General features: G+C 43.4%; 1 protein-coding gene across 1 annotated transcript in view; it reads right to left on the bottom strand.

Annotated features, from left to right (window-relative positions):
- LOC111147356 (BMP binding endothelial regulator) overlaps nucleotides 1-22,851 on the bottom strand; it is a 252,678-nt gene that overhangs the window by 105,705 nt on the left and 124,122 nt on the right. The window contains exons 7-10 of the mRNA XM_022503357.1: nucleotides 14,056-14,155; nucleotides 9,117-9,226; nucleotides 5,653-5,793; nucleotides 3,442-3,546 (exon numbers count right to left, since the gene is read on the bottom strand). Of these exons, the coding sequence (XP_022359065.1) occupies nucleotides 3,442-3,546; nucleotides 5,653-5,793; nucleotides 9,117-9,226; nucleotides 14,056-14,155 (456 nt within the window). The remainder of the gene's footprint in view (nucleotides 1-3,441; nucleotides 3,547-5,652; nucleotides 5,794-9,116; nucleotides 9,227-14,055; nucleotides 14,156-22,851) is intronic.

Genomic DNA, 22,851 nt, shown 5'->3' with positions numbered 1-22,851 from the left:
TTTAAATCTAATACCAGTTAAACCAATGAAATCAGTCCAAGCTGTATTTGAACTTAATGCCCAGACAGTGATGATGATGGCAAAAATGAACTTTGAAGTATCAGGTTCTAATGCCAGGCAAAGTCATTGAGAAAGCTTTCCTATTCTTGTCCTCTGAGAAATGTAATATCCAAGGGGCTCATTGGTGTGATTTTTCTTACACTGAGGGAGGATGGAGACAGTCTGGATTCAACCTTTTCACTGATATCCAAACTAGCCCCCAGAGAGTGAGCGTACACACGTAAAAATGGGAATCATCTGTTATCCTCTCGATCCATGTAAGGCTTCATTCTGTCTTTGCTAGTCAGAGGGGCCCAAACAATAAATCATACCCCAAGCGCAGGCCTATGGAGATGGACGATATCTGTGCTACAGAACAAATGCAGTCAGATTTCTTCTTTCAGAAAAGTGGTATGCTATCCATGTTAAGTCACTGTTCAGCAGTCAAAGCCAATGAAGTTGAGGGTTTTGAAATGATGAATAATTTTCCATTACCGTTCTGGAAATACAGTGTAATCTCCTATATTCCATTTCTTCCAATTTTTTAATGCATGGCATTAAAAGGAGGAAACACATTCTCAGGGTCGATATCAGAGAATGGCATTGTCTTGTCACTGAGACTCACAGAGAAAAAGAAATGTGGTCAATTGCCACTTGCGGTCAATTGCATTGAAGAATAGATTTAGATCCTAAAAAAAAAAAAAAAAAAAAAAAAAATCCTACAGACTTTAAAAATGTTTGTTGACAGTTGAAGAACTAGAACCACATCTCATTTATTTTTGCATCAGCCAGGGCTAAACTGGTACATTAAAGGCTGTGACAACTTTGAATGAGGTTTAAAACTCGGCCCCACTCAGCCTTCCCTGGTTTGGGGCATTATGACATATTTTCATTGCCTACAGCTCAATTATCTACTGCTTTTTTTTTTTCCCCAAGATTTTACTTATTTATTCATGAGAGACAGAGGGAGAGAGGCAGAGGGAGAAGCAGTCTCCCACCCAAGCAGGGATCCCAGGCAGGACCAGATCTCAGGACTCTGGAAGCATGACCTGAGCTGAAGACAGACACTTACCTGCCTGAGCCACCCAGGCGTGCTCTATTTTCTGTTTCTATTTGGCACAAGAGGCCCCCTTCGGTTTCTTGTGACTGAAAGCAGTTGAAGAAAAGACCAACTGAGTTTGGCTCCGGGCCGATGGAGGGGTAGCTCCAGGGGAGCGCAGTAAAGTGCTCTATCAGAAGGAGGCAGAGCTACCAGAACCAAGGCCCCAACAAAGGGTGACTATATGATCCCCTACATCTGCACCTTGGCAGAAACTGCCATCTCCTTTCTCCTGGAACTGAGTGGAACTGGTAATCTCACAGAATCACATAAGGAATAAATCAGGCACAAGCTAAGAAGTCTAGGCTCCCAAGGTCCACATAACTAGCTGTGGAGCTCTGGACACTTTGTGACCTCACTGGTAAGAAGGGTTTAGTAATAGCACCAATTCCGAGGGGTGGTCTCAGCATTCAACAGGTGAAGTCCTGCAACTATAGGGAAAGTCTCTGTGCATATCAGTGATGATGAGACGGCAGTGTTATAACAATCTGTCCCCACTGGAACCCCTCACTGCCCTTCTCATCAAAGGTGCTCCTTGCCTCAGGGCTGGGGGTGAGGGTGGAGGAGGGGGTAAGGGAGGGAGGGGTCTGCCAGGGAGGATGGACAGGAAATCCCACCATAAAACCCTTCTTCAACAAGGCACACATACTTCTGGAAAAGGAGATGAATAGTAGCCAGGAAGGATAGAGCTGGGAATAGAGTCTGCTTCTTAAACAAAAACAAAACAAACAAACAAAAAAAAAAAACTTTTTAAAATTTCCCCAGGCAATGCAAGGGAGGGGAAATAAGCATTTAACAGCAATTCCATGGTAGAACTAAGTTATCTTCCGAAGTCCTTGTGCTGGCCCCTGAGGAAGGAAAGTGTGAACCAGAGGAACAGCTGGAAGGATGCCTAGAAACAGAAAGGTGGCCCCTGGGGCAGGACAAGCTTTGACAAGACTAGGAGGGGGTGAGGTGGGGGAGAGGTCTGCACTTGAAGAGACGGATGAGGTAGTCACAGAGGAGAGGCTAAGGAGATGCCGCCATCAAGCACGTTGACCTACCCCCAGCAATAGGACAATGAAACCCATCAAGGCTGGCACACGCAGCGAGACTCAAACTGGAAAGGCCGCCATGGCCTGCTGAGGCTAGTTACTTGAGCCACCAGGCTGGCAAAGCATCCTGTTTTTGTCTGTAGAATAAGGAAGCCCATTCTTACCAACATGTGCCGCCGGAGTTCATTAGCAGCGAGGGTTCCCCAAGGACTGGCATAAATGATATGATCCCATTCTGCCCAATGAATATTTATAAGCAGACCATGTTCAAGTCTACTTATTGTGTTTTTTTTTTTTTTCTTTCATGGGAGGTTTTTAGTTTTCTGTCTGAGGCTTTTTAAAGCAAGACTAATTAGGGTTTTTTTTTTTCCTTTTTTTTTCCTCCCCCCCCTTCATTCAGTTGTGCAATAGCAACAGCTGTTGTTTTTTGTGTCTCATTTGGCGCTCAAGTAAAAACAGCAACTTTTTGTTTATAATAATAACAGATGTGAATAAAATTAAAAGCTGTCTATAACAGAGAAAGGAGAACTATGTCCTGAATATATGGATATATTTTTTTCATTCACTGGAAGGTACTGAATAGGTTTGACATTTTCCCAAAATGCATAAAACCTTGAGAGGTTTCAAGTTGCCGAGGTGAATTCAATGAAGCTCGTGCTTTAGAAGATAATGGTGGCTTTATTCAGAGTACTGGAACTGTGGGTTTCTGAAAAGAGATATTTCCATAGGGGCGCTATTTCCATTTGGGGCTACGACGGAGGCCAAGGTTAGGGGAGGAAAATGCAGTAGAGGGGCCGGGGGTGTTGCTAGGCCACCGGAGAAACCCCTAGAGGAGTTTATGACTAAACAACTACATATTGCTTTGAATTGCTGAGGGAAGAAATCCCTAATTTAAGAAGAGAAAAAGAGAAGAGAAAAATGGCAAGGCTGGTTATGGTGTTCAAAGGAAAACCCAGCAGAAGGAAAAAGAGAGCAGATCTAACTGGAGTTGGAGACATTAAAACAAAGTGGGAAAAGTCAACAAGGAATAGGAGATTTGGGACAAGTGCAAGGTTTAGAGCTATTTTCACGTGAGACTAGAATCCAGGTAGGAAGTGCAGAAAAAGTAGGAGAGAGCCTTGCAAAGGGTGTTGTGGCTATTCAGGAACCTGGAAGTATCAGCAGATCTGGATTTTGTGTTCAGAAGATGGCATGGGACCATGCCACATGTAGGATGTTTCCCAAGACCTTAAGGTAAAGAAAAAAAATCAACCTGCATTCCAGACATACCTGTGGGCAACTGCTGATGGGAACACACTGCTTCTTTCGACACTCTGTCTTGCCTTTCACACAAGCACAGATGGTGCAGTTAACAGAGGACCACATCTCTCCATCCTACAGGAGAGAGCACAGGATTCTGTTATCAGCTGGAGGCTGATGGGAGTTAATCCAACAGGCTTGGATTTTTCTGCCAAGGAGAGCTTTTCTTACCCTGACTGAGGGATCCATCATCGGGCTAAATTACCCTGAGGTGTCTATCTCCACCTATATGATTGGAGGGTGTGGGTGTGGGTGTGTGTGCACCCCCTCTCCAGGATATAAAAAGAATTCTTGTGTGTCTAACCAAGTTATAGTTGCATCTTGCTGTTCCTGACTTGTTTACTTAGTTTCACCCTGGAAGACAAACATGAGTTTTCATACATGATCAAGCAGCAAAGGTCTGATTTTCCTGTTTGATAGAACTGAAATGTTTAAGCTTTCCCAGACACCAGAAGTCGAGATGTACAAAAGTAGTTAGTTTATTCCCAGATGGGTATAGTTCTGGACCACATAGGACAAGAACATGCCAAGAACAGAGGCTAATTCAAAGGACTCTCATTGCCCAGGCAGACACCTGAACAGCAAGCCATCCAAACATGTGGAGCCCAGACAGAATTCTTCAAGATAACATGTCCCTGCCTGTCTGATACCCTCCTCCCAAAAAGCTGGTTAGCACCTTGGAACACATTTTCTAGCCCAGAGAGGTCTTTCTGAGGAATATTTTTGGCTCACTGAATTTGTAATATGCAATTGCCAAATACCCAGCCCCAAGAAGCCCCATTCCTCTGGAGAACACACAGGGATGTGCGGCCTCACTTGTGGAAAAGCAGATTACACACAGGAGAGATGAGTCTGAAAATAAAACCCTTCCTGTGTTGGTAAATCTAAGCAGCAAATTTTCTTAAAAACAGAGAAACTAGCTCAGATTTTGATGATGACTGCTCCTTCTCCCCTTCCTCCTCATTTTTTGAAGCTACCTTCAGGATTATGAGGGCCTTTTATTTCTCAGGAGAGAAAGGCCTAACTGACTGTCATAAAGGGCATCTGACTAGTCCAAATTCTCTGAGTGCACATTTCTAGGACTTGGTGTTTCAGAGATGACTCTCTGCAAACTATTTTAGGCTTTATCACATATAGGACCCTTCGTACAAGGAGCCTTGAAAACACTTTGCCCACAACACCAACATGACAGGGAGTCTACTGCATCTGGGTGCTCAGGAAACAGAGGATGCCTTTATGTTTAAAGGACACATGAGAGGCACTGAGAAGTCTGTGTAACTACAGCACACACATGACCCTCTTCTTTTGGGCACGACACAACATGTCTTCTTACTGATTCCATAGGGATCAAGACTCTCCCTCCAACTCCGTCGATGTAAAAGGAAATCTGGCTAAGTGCAGCATGAGGTGCTCCCATGTCTGACTTGACTCCATGGGTCTCGGTCTCATGAATGTCCTGAGGTGGCACCTTCAGGTACAGAAAGACACCCTCCACCCAACAGACCGGATGGAAAGCCCTTTGGGAAAAGGCAACAATCTTCACCCTGATGTTCACGTGGTCACTGAGCAGCTCCGCTAACAGAGAAGTATGGGGAGCTGCCGATGAGTAGTAGAGGGCCGGTGGCCAGTCCTGCTAGCTCAGCCGGGCCAAGGTGCTCTCATCTTCGCTCAATGGCTGGGCTGACATCAACATCTCACCTGGACATCTTCCAAGTAAGAAAAATCTCTCTTTGGAAAAGCGGCTTTGTGAAAAAGTTCTAAAGTATGAAGCTATAGAACCACCGGATCTTGGAGAGGGACATGGATAGCGTCTCTGACTGAATGAGATGCCCTGGTCACTAGGGCACCCATAACAGCACCACCAGAGCAGGGCATCTTCAGCTCAGTCCCAATCACTGGCCCACCACACTGGGCCATCATGTTTCACTGGCTTAAAATACTTTGTAAAGCAAAAATAAAGCCAAAGAAAACCATTTTTCCAAATAGTTGCCTCTCTGCCCCAGGTGTACTTGATTTTAAATATAGGTATATATAATATTGCAATATAAATAATTACATCTGCATACACACACACGACATATGTGTCTATAAAATGTAGATAACTCTGGCCTGCTTTTTATCTGGAGCTTTTTACATTTCCATATAGTATAGTGTTTCCCAGGCGCTTGGCTTGTGACATACCCGGAAAATCTTGTTGCCATACTTGCACACCTTGATGTCCTCTGGAGGCACTCGCAGGAGGCACTCTTCACAACACGTCTCCTCCCCTCTGAGGCAGCCCCCAGGGTGGGAGCACTTCTTCTTACATACCACAGTGGAGTCCTGGGGGCCCGGGGGCAAACCAGAAATTAAAAATGCTTTCCATCTCTATCAAGCATCCCACCTGACCTTCCTTTTAACACCCCACAACTAATTGCTTTAAAACATATTCTGAAGATATCGCACTGTAACTTGTTGCAATAAAACTTTCTTTCCTTTCAAAATGTTGTTTGTCGATGAGATACTTGGACGAGAAGATGAAGAAGCTATGAGAAGTGTGATGAACCCTCACTACATTCCATGTGTCTATAACTTAATGTTCAAGAAACTTCTGGTTCCACTCCAGCCAGCGTGTGGCAAGTAAGTCTGGCTCACTAGGGGCCGATCAGTTTCCTTCTTGCTGGCCTTTTCCTCTTGCAAGTCCTTCATGAGCATTGCTGTCTTGGGTCTCCTCCGGGACTTTATGCCACCTTCAAGGGGTTTAGCATAAAGGCACGATATCTAATCAAAAAAGTAAACATTAGGAGCTAACATTCCTCCTCAAGATGAAATTCCTTAGTGTGGTCTATGTTCACAGAAGAATTGAACGAGCAATTCCAAAATGGGCCTGGGCTCTAGGGCTCTTCAATAAAGTATGTAACCTTCACCAGGCCACTTATCCCCTGAGAGCGATGAGTTTATATCTATAACTTGAAGGGGTATGGCTTGCTTTCTAAAGAAGTGACATGGCATGAACACAGTAGTCAAGTAAATTGTGCCTACTGATTTATTCAACAACACATTGAAGTAAAGTTCAGAGCTGTTTAAGAAAAGTAAACTTCTTCAGTTCCCCAGCCAACAAGCTGCAGTTTCACTGGAGTAGGTTGCCAGCTGGAAAGAATGTAAGAGCAAAACATTTCTGAGACTTGGTGGCAGGCAGGGTTGGAGGAAAGCAATGTCCCAAGTAGATGGGCAATTCCCTGACATTGTGGAGTTAGTGGGAGACCCATGACAGGGAAATGAAGACCAAGCCCTCTCCTACTAGTTAGCACTGAGAGAGAACTCACTTAAACAGGTTGTGTAAATCAACGTATGTAATTTCTGTAGCTTCTCTGTTAATCTTACGACTTTAAGAGGTACTCCTGGTATTCATCTACTACAGTCTTACTGACTATCCATCTAAGATTAATATGACAATAAGATAATCCTTCCAGAAATGGCATTAGTTGTGTTTTATTTCTAAGGTTCTACCACATCAGACAATGGATAGGATTCAGTACTGGACAAGAACAGTTCATTTATTAGGTGTGTTATCTTATGCAAATCCGTCTCCTTGAGCCCAGAGTCCTCATCTTCAAAATGGAGGTGAGAGTACCTACTCCTCAGATGTACTGTGCAATTTAAATGAAATATGTAAAACACTCGGCACAGTTTCTGGCACATAGAAATTATTATAGGTCAATTCATAAATCGGAAAAGAAATCCACTGCCAAGCTGCATGTCTTGATTTCTAGCTTGAAAACAGGGCACTCCCTAGCTCTCAAGTAATACATACTTCATGGTAGCCGATTTCCCAACTTTCATTACACACACACACACACACACACACACACACACACACACACACAGGATACCCATTAGATCATAAGCCTGGGAGTGGTTTATGCAAGGAGAATATGGAGATGGAGGGATGTGCTTTTGTCTACAAGGAGTTCACAGAGCAAAAGGAGAGACAGAACCATAGGAACAAATAAATTACAATATAATGTAGCAAACGGAATTAGTAAAGGTATAGAGGTAACAGAAAAGAAGAGTAATTACCTACGTAAGTGAGTCAGGAAAGCCTCCCAAGAGGAGGTAACATGTGAGATAGGCCGTTGTGTACGATGAGGAGTTTGCTAATCAAATTGAAGGAAGATGAGGATATACTCCAGGTACATCAAATCTGAAGGCGCAAAGACCTGATACCATACCGTGCTCAGAGAACTATTAACCAGTTTCCTGCACCTGCCGTGGCACTGGATGGAGATGCTGGGGAGGAAAGCTCTAAGCACATAGAAAATAACACTGATTCTCCAAAATGACTGTAGCCTGATTCTTCAAGCATCCAATTTCCCAAAGACAACTGTGAATGCATACTCTGACAAAAGACAACCTCTTGAGGAAACAATACTCATTATACTTTTTTGAGCACTGGGGTGTATTGCCTAATCCTCTCTTAAAGAATCTATGAGACCTAAAGCACTGAAAGCATTACGGGTTGTCAGTCCGCTTTCCTGCAATTAAGAGAACTGGGGATGTGATGTGTTTCATCGAAGGTTCAGTGCCCTCAAGAGGAAGCTCTAACCTGTGAAACTCTTGGAGAGGAAGAAAAGCTTGGAGGATGAAGGCCAAAGCAAACAGAAGGAATGGCTATATGCTTAGCATAGGATAGTGCAAACCGCGGACGAGAGGAAGGAGCCTGAGGAAAGTATTCTCAGGCTTAGGAAATACTCAGTGTTCAGTGCCAGGGAACAGACAGTTCAGCCCCTGTCGAGCCACCTCCCCTCCCCCGGAAGTAGTGCATGCTACTTACCGAAGCATCCCTCAAGTAATCAGGAACTTCTGAACTCTAATCCTAGCCACTGACTCATAGCTGACATTGAGCAAAACTCCTCTCTTTCCCTCTCTAGCCCTTTAGCTATTAAAAACAAAACAACCACCATCACCACCAAAATGCATTATTCTAAATTCATGTCACTCAGATGTTTGGGTTAACTCACTAATGAATGATCCTAGTATCTCCCATTAGAATGATTCTCTTCTTGGTTTTAAAAATAAATCACTACATAAGCACAGTCAATGAATGTGTAATGTGTATCCCTTTAAAATTCTGGGGTTGTGGAATTCCTTCTTTACCAGTCATTAGACCTCTGTTGCCTTTGGAGGAAAAATAAGCAATGCCTCAAATAAGATATGGTATGATGAACAATGCATCAATACTCTCTTCCTAAACTATCAGGTTTATCTTTGTGAAGAACTGTAAATCCATGCCTTTCTTTCCTCCTCAATGTGATTAAAGTCATTTTTACTGTGAGGTGTGTCAGAGAATTATCTTGGATAGTTAGAGCCAGAGAACACTGCCACATTTATGTGTCTGATTTTAGAAAGTACCTCAGGATTGCCCCCTGAGATTTAGTTCTCACCTCCGGAAGCTAACTTGTAGGTCCTGGGAAGATAACAGTGAATTGTAATTTTGATACTATGCTCGAACTTCCTTGCGACCTTGAGTATGAGTTCAACTAGTAAAATGGCATTGATAATGCCTCCTTCCAGTAAGTAACATATTATCATGTTTGGCTATAATGTTCACACTAAAACCCCAACTGTAACCATGGCTGGACCACAGCCCCTCAGAACCACCTTACCTGGCAGGTGCACGCAGTGCAGTTATCATAGAGAAATGAAGATCCGTTATCATAAACGTCACTGCGAAAGAGGCAGCTTCCAAATGGGAGGTCAAACACTTTCCTCTGACCTGGAAGGAAGCAACAGCATGGTGTAAGCAAGACAGAAGCCAGGAAGTCCCACTTCGGCATCAAAACTTCTATCACGGGGCTGTTAAACATTCTCACAAGACCAGGTAAATCTGGTGCACAAAAACAGTCCTGGGGGGACGCCTGGGTGGCTCAGTTGGTTAAGCAGCTGCCTTCGGCTCAGGTCATGATCCCAGCGTCCTGGGATCGAGTCCCACATCGGACTCCTTGCTCGTCAGGGAGCCTGCTTCTCCCTCTGCCTCTGCCTGCCATTCTGTCTGCCTGTGCTTGCTCTCTCTCCCTCTCTCTCTCTCTGACAAATAAATAAATAAATAAATCTTTAAAAAAAAAAAAAAAAAAAACAGTCCTGGGTCAGATGTTCCCAGGGAATCCTCTGGAGTCAGTAATATAGAGAGTTATAGAGAGTTATAGAGAGTTGGATTCCACGCTGAATCTTGTTAAGTTCAATAAATCTTTATTACCAGCATAGCGAACCAAGATGATCAGGTCTAAGCTGACCTGCCCTCATGGAGCTCACGGTCCTAGCCACTGACTCATAGCTGACATTGAGCAAAACTCCTCTCTTTCCCTCTCTTGCCCTTTAGCTATTAAAAACAAAACAACCACCATCACCACCAAAATGCATTATTCTAAATTCATGTCACTCAGATGTTTGGGCTAACTCACTAATGAATGATCCTTGGTCACTTGTAAAATGACACCAATAACGCCTCCTCAAAATAATACAGGACCCTCTCTACCTACAATTCTGATACTAGTGTATATAACCAAAAACGCTTTCTCGTGGTTAGATAAAATTTAGCTAAAGGACTATATTTTTACACTTATCAAGTATTAATAACCCAACTAAGATGGGTATTCTTATGTGTACACCCAGGGCCTGAGTTTCTTGAAGCTTGTGAGAACTTACAGACTAAATTTGAGGATTACTTGCAAAATACGAAATTCAGCCTTTCTCTAGGCCCTGAAGCATCAGGAATCTGTGTGCCGGCCACCCTCCCCATTAAAATCACTCCTGTTGCAGAACACCTTGGTTTTAGGATATTCTAGTATAAGCAACATCCCTAGCCATATCTTTATTCTTTTTTGTATTTACTATAAAAATGAAGGTGATGCATTTTTCCCTGTTGTAAACACTGTCCTCTATATTAATCTATCAGAGATATTTTTCTATCCTTCAAGAGTTAAAACTAGTGCTGTTTCAATTCTGCAATTTTTATAAATGTGATAACCTGGTTTGCGTTTTTCCTATCTTTTCTTCTTTTAAAGATTTTATTTATTTATTTGACAGACAGAGATCACAAGCAGGCAGAGAGGCAGGCAGGGAGAGAAATCAGGGTCCCCGCTGAGCAGAGAGCCCAATGCAGGGCCTGATCCCAGGACCCTGAGATCATGACTGGAGCCAAAGGCAGAGGCTTAACCCCCTGAGCCACCCAGGCATCCCATCCTTTTTCCTATCTTTTGTCTACATGTGCTTCATGTATTTTAAAAGAGGCAGGATCTAAATATATAAATATAGTCAAGCTTCTTTCTCCACCAATCAAAAGACATCTTCTTCATGGCTGAGCTCCAAATGACCTCCTCAGAGGTCCTTTTACCTCAGAATGAGCGGCCCCTTCCCGTGTTCCCACAGCTTGTTGCTTTTACTACATTTATAGTACTCAGTACTGTGGCATGGCTGAAAGAATGAATGGTGAACAAATGGATGGATGGGTTGGTGGACTGATGCATCAGTAGATCACTGAACAAAAAGAACCTGCAAGAAGTTTATCCCCCTGAACAAATGTGAACAATTACCGAGATTATCACCCAATAAAAATATAATTTTTACCTAAAAACACTGATATGAAGCTGTAATCGCAGAGCCTAGCATTCATTAAGCACCCCCATAAGTGGCAGGTGATGGGTATTATCATTATTAGCAATAGTGTAATTCCACTATGATCCTAGGCCGTGTCACTCTGAGGTGCACTGAGTGCTCAGTGTATACAAACCTCTCCTGGGTCTCTTCCTTGAAAATGAGAAAGAGAGGAAGAGAAGGTTGCAGTGCAAAAGGCAGGAGTATGTGTTATAAATGAATCCTGGTCAAAGGAATATTTAACAGCAAATTGGTGTCCAACCAGCCAAAAATCTAATTAGTCTAAGATTTCAGGATCTAGAAAGTATCCTAATGTTTCCTTTTCTTCTTTTCTGTCTTTTGTTGTTTGGGTATGTTTCTTTTTACCCCCAAGGAACACAAAATCTTACCATAATCTCAAAGTCATCATAGCCCATAATAAGAACAAACATTCAAAAGAGTGGTTCAGAGACTCCATATACAGCCTAATTTAAGCCATTTCTGCATTATTCCACTGGGATTTAGGTCAGTCAAAAAAGGTCTCATTTGGGAGAATTATGATTTTTCAAGTTTCCTAAGACTTGCCGTTCCTTTTGTAGTCTGTCTTATGACCACAAGTGGACAAAAAAAATCTGCATTCAATACAACAGCCATTGCTCATATGAGAAGTTTCTGAGCTGACTCAGCACATCCATGGTATAGGCTTCAAAGCATTAATGAAACCTACTTATCTTCATTGTCAGACCCCAAATGCCAACTCCTCTGTGAGGACTTTCCTGCTTAGATGGAATGCTGTGTCCACCATGACTAAAGGCATGATGATTTCAACCACAGTGAGTTCACTACTCCATGCCAGGGGTACAAGCACACACTGGCAACCCAGGAAGCACATATCTCAGTGGAAATGTCTTTAATCAGGCATGTCTAAACAATTCTCCTTTGTTCTTTTAATCATTTCATAGTTACTTAAAAAGGATTATGTGCGTGCATGCATGTGTGTGTGCATGTGTGTGTGTTTGTGCGTGCATGCGTGTATACATGTGGCGGGAAGGTACACATTATTAGATGAAGATTTGGCAGAAGAATCCCTCGAAGAAGAGAAAACTGCCTTCATTTAACAAGATATCTCTATTTGACAACTTGGTTGCAGAAAAACAGACTCAGGCTATGGCTGTGATAAGCTGGGAATGAAAAACATCCATCAACAGGATGTTCCGGAATTGAGAAAATCAAACTATGACAGAAAGAAGGGAGAAATCAAAAAAAGGTGTGGACAATAACTGAATAAGAGACTAAAGCCCAAATAAAAGACAAACAGTGGCGCTCTCCTAAAGGCAAAATAGTTAAGACCTTTTATGCATAAAGGGAGTTTAAGGTTCCATTTCATGTTGTTCACTGTCCTCCTCTTTAATCACCCTCCTCGTCGACCGCAAGCCTTCAATAAAATCTCCTACAAGAACCTTGATTCAATAGCACCACAGAATGTGAAAAGACTGGAGAGTGAGTGTCCCTGGCAGCACAAAATGATGTTAAAGGAGGAGGAGAAAGAGGAGGAGGAGAAGAAGAAAAAGAAGGAGGAGGAGGTGGGAGGAAGGGAAAGGGGAAGAAGAAGAAGAAGAAGAAGCAGAGGTAAAGGAGGAGAGGTTATTATCTGAGGAGGAGGAGGAGAAGGAAGAAAATAAAGAGACAAACAGCAGGAACAGAGACACAAGCCAGTGGTACCCAGGAAATGTGTTAGCATCCTCAGGGATCCCTGGAGATGTAAGTGGGGTTGCTGGGGGATTCCAGTGGGAGATGTTCTATTGGATTCATACGCTGGGTCAAGCCACGTATATTTGAATATTAGTCTGACCTTGACTAACTCAAAAGCTTGAAGATCACATGTAAGAAGCTGATGTATAGATTATAAACAAGCGCCAAAGGATCTCTTGCCCTAGAGACTCTCCATCGCAGGCTGTCTCTCTTCACTTAGCGATGTGTGTGCCACTCTTCACATCACCAGGGAGGCTGAGCAGCAGCAGGTTAAAGCACAGGCTTAGGAATCACAGGGACTCATGCTCAGGTACCAACTCCATAACTCCCTAGCTGTGCCACCTTCTAGATTCTACTAGAGGTAGTATCTAGATTCTACTAGAGGTAGAATCTCCAGCAAGTATACTAATCATAGCACCTATATTACATATCAGAATGATATATTTAACACCTATACAGTAGAGTTTCCTGAGAAAATTTAATTAGAAAAAGCGTATAAAGTGTTTTGCATGGTGCCTAGGACATAGTAAATGCTCAAAAAGAAACAGCTAATCTTCCTTTTTTGTTGGCAATTTTTCATTGTTCTTCCCAAACATCTTGCTTTTGATGTTATCCTCTTGCATGTTTTTGCCTCTAAAAGTAATACTGGTCTATATTCCTCCATGTGTTAACTTCATCTGCCTTTAAAATACTAGTCATTTCTACTGATCCTCACATGTCCAGTGAAAGACAGTTTCTTCAATACTGCTCTCTCTGTCAAGAACTATTACCCCAGGTTGTCTGGTAAACCAGGTTTACGGCTACAGGGGAAGACAAGAGAGAAAAAAACCCTTGTAGATGGGGTGCTTGGGTGGCTCAGTCAGTTAAGCATCTGTCTTCAGCTCTGGTCATGATTTCAGGGTCCTGGGATCGAGCCCCGCATTGGGCTCCCTGCTTCTCCCTTTCCCACTGCCTACTGCTCCTCCTACTTGTGTTCTCTCTATGTCAAATAAATAAATAAAATCTTAAAAAAAAAAAAAAAAAGAAAAGAAATGAAAGAAAGAGCCCTGTAGAGACCTCAGAAAAGAGATAAACTCCTATAATCAGAGGAAGCAAGTATTCCTAATAAGTCATGAACTAGGACAACCTGAGACCCCCAACATAACAATGTGAATGAAGACTCTCAACAGAAACTCCCAAGAATGAATTACATTGTTCTTTGACCTGAAAACAGTCACTCACCCAAACATTTGGGGCAGCACTGTCCTGGGGGAGTGTGGCTAAGGTGCTGAGGACAGGAGAGAATGGGACATACTTCTCTCACGCACTGTGTCCTGCCTCCCTGAAGAAAAGAGAGAGAGAGAAAAAAAAAAAGCACATTTAGCAAAGTAAGTGCATATATATCATATAATCAAGACGTCTGGAACAAACCTAGGGCCTTCCCTGGTATTAGGTCCCTGCGGTGACTGCTCACATCTGTGTAATTTCTCCCAACTCTCCATTTACCCTCCCTGTAAGCCACACGAACTACACCCTCCAAAAGACTGCCCCTGAAAAGTCTATTACAGCATTACCTCTCCCCACCCAGTATCACCTTTATTTCTCTTTTTCCCTCTTAGGACTAGCCAATCATCTCAGTTTGCCTGAGACTGGAGGCTCTCAGTACTAAAATGGGGAAGTCTTGGTCAAACCAGGACAAGTTGGCCTCTCTTTCCAGCCCCAAGCAAGCAAAGGAGCCCTCTGGATTCTACGGAGACTTTTCCTCCTCTTTCAGACCCCCATCTTTCTGTAGGTTCTGCAGACATCTTCCTCTAAGAATACTTCCCTTCCTGCCACTGCTTAAAGGTGTTGCTAGCATGACTCAATGAGCCTTGGATTTAAGGAAGCAGCCAGGCTGCCGAAAATGGATACGCTGAAAGCCAATATTCAGGAGAACCATTTCCCTGAACTCACTCAGCTAACCAAACCTGTTTCTATCATAAGCAGAAGGCAAATGATGACTGGTACTGGAATGAATGGCAAAGGCTCAACTGCCTAAGGGAGAAGTTCAAGAGCCTTTGAATTTTTCCCTGCCCCTTGTTCTCTGCCCTTTCTTCCTCTCTGACACCCTTTCCTTCCTTCTTCACCTCAGCATGCCCCCGCCGCCTCTGGCCGTCAGCATCTCTCCCCTCTGTACAACTCGAAGATGCCATGCCCCCTCCCCCTCCTTGATGCCTCACCAGAGGCATCTGTTTTTCCAGCCTCAGCAACTTGTAATTGAATCTTCAGAAAGCTGGGGAAGGGGGGGGGAAAAAAAAAAGTACTTTCCAGTCAATTTACATCCAACACCTTTGTAAGGCTCATGTGAAAACTCTCTGGTGCAAAATGAATTGTTACCAAATTTATGAATAATTAAATTTAAGAAAAATCAATAGATTTGGTAAATAGATCACTAGGCCAATGGAATTCCAATGGATTGGCTTCTCTGGGATTTGAACTAGAAAACAAACTAGTAGACCCTCAGGTACTTGCTGTCTGAAACCAGTAATTTATATCTCAAGAGGCCTCAGGAAATGAGGAACTCACGCCTCAGAGAAGGGAAAGATTCCCCGCAGCCTTTCCTCACACCTTCTCCAACACCAGACGTTAGCTGTCTGGGTCATATTCATGCCCGTCCCCACGCACAGCCGCCATCCATTGTTCCTGCTCTCCTTTCCTCTTCTTGCCAGTTTTGTTATTACTCTTCATTTTTCGGTATGAGTGGATGAAAAGGGTAGGGCACGTTATGTCTTTTTAAATATTTATTATTTTTAAGCCACTTTCATGTTGGATTCGTCCCCAAACCAATAGAGAACATGCAAAAAAATACCACAAAAAGCGCTTCTGTTGTTTTTACATTATTTCCAGATCAGCAAGAATCATTAAAAATCTCCTAAGAATCCCTGGATGTTCTGTATGCCGTTCCTCACTCCACTCTGCATAAGCCTTAAGTTAGGCCTTTCACCGGACTTCGGAGGCACATAACCTGAGTCTAGGTCAGGGTCTGAGGTTTACATACACCAGAAAAGCTCAGTCTAGAGGGAGGACAGAATGCTTCTTTTAACTTTAAATTTCAAAAAAATTCATCTGCGAGCCACTTCCTAAAATCCTGAAGCCTCAGGCCACCCAAGGCTGCCTGTGTGCTGGCTTCTCGTGAGTGCACAGAGAACATAGTCTTTTCATCGATAATCTCTGTTCTTGTTGGAGCAGCATCTATTTTTCAAGCATATTTTAAAATTAAAATATTTTAAAAGATCGCGTAATTGCATAGGAGTTAACTTGTCCAGTGCTTCAGAAAGCTGCCAAGAGAGTATGTGGCACTGGTCATTTTCCTTGCCCTAAGGTCAAAGAGCGGATTTTGCATATATAAAACAACTGCAGTTTGTCTTTCCCAAGAGCCCATTAAAGTAACTTGAACTCCAATCTGGGTTTGCTGGTTTAGTCACGTTTTATTTTGTTTGGGTTGCAGTGTTGTGGCACAGCCCCAGTCCCGAGGCTGCATTCCAATTAATACCTCCAAAGAAGGTGCCAGCCCTTTTCAGCTCACAACCTGCTTCTCTGATTTCAACTCAGCAGGGAATCTGGTTAAACTATGAGATGTGGCTGTACCGTAAACCAGGGAAGTTAAAATAGCAGAAGCGCACGTTTCTGTTCCTAAAAATGTACTAATTCCTGCTGCAACTACACTAAGTTGGGCTCTTGCAGATTATCCCAATCTCGCTAACCGGCTTCCCTGCCTCAGCAATCCTGCACTAATCCATCCTGGAAAGTTCAATATGTCCAGGATTCCTTTCTCTTTCTAACACCCATCTGTCATTTCAATACTGCATCAAACATGCATTTAAGTCCTATATATGCTAAGGAGGCAGCGGTGAATGTAACACAAAATTCACTTGCCTTCTGGAGCCTATGTCACCATGGAGCGTGTCCCCATGCTGAAGTGAAGGATGATTTATGACTGCATTTGGGACAAAATTCAGGCTCAATGTCCATTATAGAAGCAATTATGTTCTCAGTAAAATTGGTTTCTTCTCCTGACATAGAGCAAAACTACATTCCTCAGACTCCCTCGTGGTTAGGCCTTATGAATATATTTTGACCAAGAGGCAGTGGATGGAAATAAAAAACATGCTGCTAGGCTTGACCCATAAAAATCTCTCATCTCAGTGCTCCACGTTCTCCCTTTCTGTCTCTACTAGAGGAATAGAGGGGGTATCATACAAGATGGGAAGGGCCTGCTTCTACTTCCGTGTCACCATGTGGAAGTCAATCCACTAAACACTTGCAATGAACTATTATATGAGCAAGAAATAAATTTCACTGTGTTAAAATACTCAGATGCATTAGATCTTTATTACCACAGTTAGTCTACTTCGTCAAGATAAACCATAAATTTCTCTCCCATCTCCTTTCCTCACAATACCAACCTGGAGAGGGGGGTCCAGTGTATCTTCTTTATTATCCCTAGGCACATCTGCGGCCTGCCATCTTTTTTTTTTTTTTTAAGATTTTATTTATTTATTTGACAGAGAGAGATCACAAGTAGAGAGGCAGGCAGAGAGAGAGGGGGAAGCAGGCTCCCCGCCGAGCAGAGAGAACCCAATGCGGGGCTCGATCCCAGGACCCTGAGACCATGACCCGAGCTGAAGGCAGAGGCTTTAATCCACTGAGCCACCCAGGAGCCCCTGCCATCTCTATCTGTACCTCTTTCCCTCTCTCCCCGTCATCGACCGCTATAAACATCCTGCTTTGTTCCAGGTCTATTTTGAGCCTCATCTCACATGTGAAGTCTTCTAGACCCCTTCCTTTCCCAGTGACCCACTCCATCTTCCTGTATCTTTTTCTTTCTCTTATGTATTCCTGTATTTTTGACATATACATGGAAGTTTAACCCTGCAGGATGATACTGGATTTGCCTCCAAACCAGACTTTAGCGATAGCAGGGACCAGTCCTCTCAGCCTAATATACTTCAGGAGAGTGACAAACTCGAGGGAACATCTCAGTAAAAATTTCTCTAATGAAAGGAAGAGTCACCACACAGGAAGATCCCTAGAATCTCAATGAATTTCTCAAACCACTTTGAACTACAGGATCCTGATGAGACAGTAGAGTTTCAGGGCTGTCTGCCTCTGCTTACCTTGTATCTCCTTGGGTTTTATACATGTTAGGTACTACCTAAATGTTTCTTGGTGCTGATATATCAAAAAGCAAGTTTTAACTTCACCTCATACGCTGGCAGGATTCCTAGGGCCCCCCCCCCATGTTTTGTTAAACATTTGAAAATGTCTATATGGTTAAAATACCCAAGGATTAATGACTATATTCTCATGCGGTCAACAAGGAGAGGAATGCTAAGAACTTCCACAGTACTGGTGAGTTATGATTTCCACCATTTTTCCTTAGTTTGTTCTTTAGAAGTGGTTGTTTTTTCTAACTGCAGATCCAAGTGCTTCTCTGACAGTAGCTGTTTTTGAAAGAAAGACATGAAACTTGTCCCAAGTCTATTGGCTGCCCCTTTACTTTTGTTTTAGCTGATTCAGTCAAGAACACAATCGGTTTGTGTCAAAGTTTACTCTAGAGCCACAGTCTTACAGCATAATAAAAATCTATCTTCCTGAATATAGTAATGAGTGCAAGATGATAAAAACCACAGCCATGTGTATACAGGCTTCTTCCCCCACCACTGAAGACCACTGAGAACTGAGGGCTGGAAACCATACTGTAACATGTGACATAGCACTCATCCCCTGACCAGGATGCAGGCTGGTTCCCCAACAGGAAGCAGGGAGCTGAAGAGTACATTTCTAACCATTTAGAACCAATCAGCTACACTCAGCCACATTCTAGAGGGATTTTTCCCTCCAGTGTTCAATTGTTTGAAGGGAATGGAATTCTCCATTGATTCTAGAAGAAGGTGAGAATAGGGGACAGAAAACTTGGCAGGGCTAGTGTAGGGGAGAAATATATCTTGAATGGCAAGAGTTTATATGTGCACCATAATTCTTATATTAACAGCCAGTGGTGCAAAGCTGACTTGTGGATAGAGTAACCACTCTGAACTGCAAATTGGTCAAAAAGGTCACAAGAGAAAAAAGATGTTCTCAGCCATGCCTCTCTTCGATCTGCAAATTTATTTTGCTAAAGTTTCAGAACATGACAGTTACTTCCAGGGGTAAAGGTCTTGGTACTTGGCCTCCCTTGATCTTGGCCAGTGCAGAATAGAAAATCAAAGCAAAGATAGCCAGTGGGTGAGCTGTCTGATGGCGGGAGCAGGAGTAGAGTAGACAACGGGAGAGAGGACACCCCAAATTGTAGTGGGTGATGAGCCTACTTAGAGAGAAAGCTATTTATAGATATGCATACACACATGGACTTGTGTACACCCATGTACACACACACGATATTGACATATATATCTAATTCCATGGTGGTATAATAATATACTGGTGTGTCTGTGAGAGTTACCCAGTAGACCAGGTTCTTCCAAATTTGGCATTAATAATGCTTTGATTCAGAGCAGTCTCTCTTTTAGGGGGTCATCCTGTACATTGTAAAATATTTAACAGCATTCCTGGCCTCTATCCACTAGATGCCAGTAGCACACTTTGTCCCCTTTTATAACAAATGGAAATGTCTCTAGATACTGCCTACTGTCCCTAGAGGACAAAATTACTCCCAGTTAAAGACCACTGTACTAAGCCAGTGTTTTCTCATGCCACAGCCTAGGAACCTGCATTTTCAATAATTTTCCCAGATGACTCAGATGCTACTGTCCAAGGCATTGCATTTTGCTAAATGCCTCGCTGACATGAGCTTCCAGCAACTAGGTTTTGAGGCTTATTGTTCTCGTTAGCTCCTCCAGCAGCTAACACATGTCATGGCTCACCACATGTGCTCAAGACGTGTATTCTGAATGATGGAGCACATTTCTCATTTGGGGGAGTTCTCCCTGAGACATGAGCCAGACCCTAACTTCAGCTTGCTGGTGGCTGGAGGCCACTATACTCCAGCCTGAGAGGGAAGACAGCAGCAGGAACGGAGGCAGGGATGGACTTGTGGTTGAAGTTGATGGGGTGGAATTCTCCAAAGGGTCTGGGCTGGGACATCACAATCTGTGAGGACTCTGGAAACTTCCTACTGTAAGAACATTATGCTACCCATAGGCTTATGTTTCCAAGTGATAAAATACAACACAACTTTGATTCTCTACAAACAAAGTCAAGAACATGTCATTAAAGTTTGACCAAAATACCTACTCTGTCCGATAAAAATCTTGAGCCATCATCCCTGAGAAGTGCCCCACTGGACTGACAAAAACAAAAACATTTTGTCTTTCATACCTACTCAAAGAACAATGACACGATACTTTGTCTCAAGAATCAAGCCTAAAACAAATTCCTTTTATGTTTCCCATCAATGAATACCTCTAAGCCCGACTGTATTGTTGTTCATAGTATTGCTTTGGTTTCCTATTGCTCCCATAATAAATTACCACACAGACTCAGTGGCTTAAAACAATACACACTTAGTATCTTATAGTTCTGGACGAGTCAGAAGTCAGTATGGGCTTCAATCGACATGTCAGCAGGGCTGGGTTCTCTCTGGAGACTCGAGGACGGAATCTGTTTCCTCGCCCTGTTCCAACTCCCAGAGGCTGCCAGCCTTCCTTGGCTCTCAGCCTCCTTACTTCATCGTCAAAGGCATTAACATAGCATCTTCATAATCTCTCCCTGACTTGGACCCTCCTGCCTCCATTTATAAGGCCTCTTGTGAGAGGGCCTATCCAGATAATCCAGGATAATCTCACATCAAAATCCTTAACTTAACCACATCTACAAAGTCCATTTTGCCATTTGAGGCCACAGTCACATTTTGGGGGGATTAGAACATGGATATCTTGGGGTCCAGGGAATCCATTATTATGCCTTCAACAATGATTGTTAAAGAAATGACATTGAATTGCACCTGTGCAGTCCCAGACGTAATATTTGAGGCCTTAGGGGACCACGGAACACTACAATAACCCACTCTATCAGCCACTCCCTCATTGAGAAAGCTAGATCCCCCCCCCTTTTTTCTTTATCAGAAAGAAAGAGATAGCTAAATATCTCTATTTAAATCCTAGTTATATGGTTGCTGAACCAAACAAGTTCATACCCACCTTTTGTTTTTCCTACGCTCTTCTCTAGTTATTTCATTGTAACTTTCAGAAGGTGATATCCAACCCAGACAATCTGAATTTCACATCTTATGCACTCTTTTATTGCCACAGGCGATTCATTTGCACAAATGGACAGCTCACAGAGCAAGGTCTTAGATGTTCATCAAGTGGGAAAGCTTCTGTCTTGGCCAAGAGACCTCTACAGCAGCAGCACGCTGGCCATGGTGGTGAGTACTGCTCCCCTAAACTCAAGATCCCACCAAGCAGTTTGACTCTGCTAGTCACCCTCTGGCCTGTGCCGGCGAGCCCTAGGAGGGACTTCAGGGTCCTCTGGTAGCCAGACAGACCACTCCACAGAGCTTTACACTGCCCCTCATCTTCAAAGACACTTACAGAAGAATGTCTGTCCTGGCATCGCCCCTGGGTTTGCATGGCACGGCAGCGAGGCCTAAGCCCACTGGCAGCACATGGTGCCAGGTCCCAGTGGCTGCATTATGAGCAGGCCCAACCCGGCTACGGAGACAGTGCTGGGCTTTGAGCGCACAAAGATGCAGAGCCAGAGGTCAGAATTTTGTAAAATAAATATCAGATTCTTAAATAAACAGGTGATGTAAGTATGTTTACTATTGTTCCACTAATACCATTTTAAAAGGAGGTTTCTGTACTGTGTTTGCCTACGCCTCCTATTTCAGGGTAAAACTCATCTGTATTCCTCTTTGAGTCCTTGCTCTTCACGCTGTCTGGTCACTCATCTGAACGACAGGTGGTTGTTTCTGTTTTTGCTTTTCTGTGTTTTTGCTTTGGAAAAGAAAATTTCGAAATTCTTCCTCCTCCCCAAGCCCCGCTTTGGCACAAAGACTGACACACCAAATTGCTGATAAGACCGGGATATAGTTTGAGGCAAATCCAACTGGTTCTGGGTTTTCACAAATATTTCACTGCACTCTTTGTCTATTTTAGAAGCGGGAAGGTAAGACCACCCTATGTGAGCATGCACAGATGAGACCTCCAGACATATGCCCTGGGAAACGGGGGGTGGGGGGAAAAGACCCACGAGTCAGAGTAGATTCACCAGGCCTGGCTTGTTTGGTGTCTGCCAGCAGGTGCTGAGGGATGGCTGGAAACCTAAGAGATCCACTCTGAGGACTGCGATACCCCTTTCCAGGGTTCACTGGGTGGAGAGGTAGGGGCTTACCAATAAGGCCCTGAGAATCTGGCCCAGCCGTGCCAGTGAGCATGGGTGCCCCCCCTCTCAAACAATCAATACACAAGTAAAGAAATCCACGAGAGAACTGCCTCCTACTATTTCAGATTCCCAGAGACCTCACAGACCACCCCGGTAGGACACTTCTCAACTGCCACCCACCACCCCCCCAAAGCAAAAGAATGAAAATGAGCCCTTTTCCTTTTCTTGCCATTTTTTATCAAAGTTCAACCTTTCATCATCATGTAAGTAGTCAAAGCTGTTACAAGCCTACTGCTGACACATCAAACGCTTTATCTACAGTCTGGCCCACTTCCAGGGAGATGAAAAGAACAATCATTCAGAACTCACACCTCCCCTAAGTTATGAGCCATTCCTGAAAGGAAGGAAATAACACCACTGTGGAGGAGAAAGGACGTTTTTCATTTTCCTCAGGTTGTCTCCAGTGCAGCAAAGCTGGAGATGAGCTGAGGAAGAGGCCCCAGGAAGGCCTTTGAAGGAGGCAAGGCTCTACCAATACTGATCCCCAAAGACAAAAACCCAAGCATCACTGATGAACTATTTCTCCAAAACCTTTCAGCTACCAAAACAACTGATGTACACTACCTGCTTTGTACATGGTTCCATTTTGTTTTCACGGGGTTTCATTTGCGT

This window comes from Enhydra lutris, unplaced genomic scaffold, assembly GCF_002288905.1.
Source record: "Enhydra lutris kenyoni isolate GAN:26980312 unplaced genomic scaffold, ASM228890v2 scaffoldscaffold16, whole genome shotgun sequence".
NCBI classification, from domain to species: Eukaryota; Metazoa; Chordata; class Mammalia; order Carnivora; family Mustelidae; genus Enhydra; species Enhydra lutris.
This window is presented reverse-complemented; position numbering and strand designations above follow the sequence as displayed.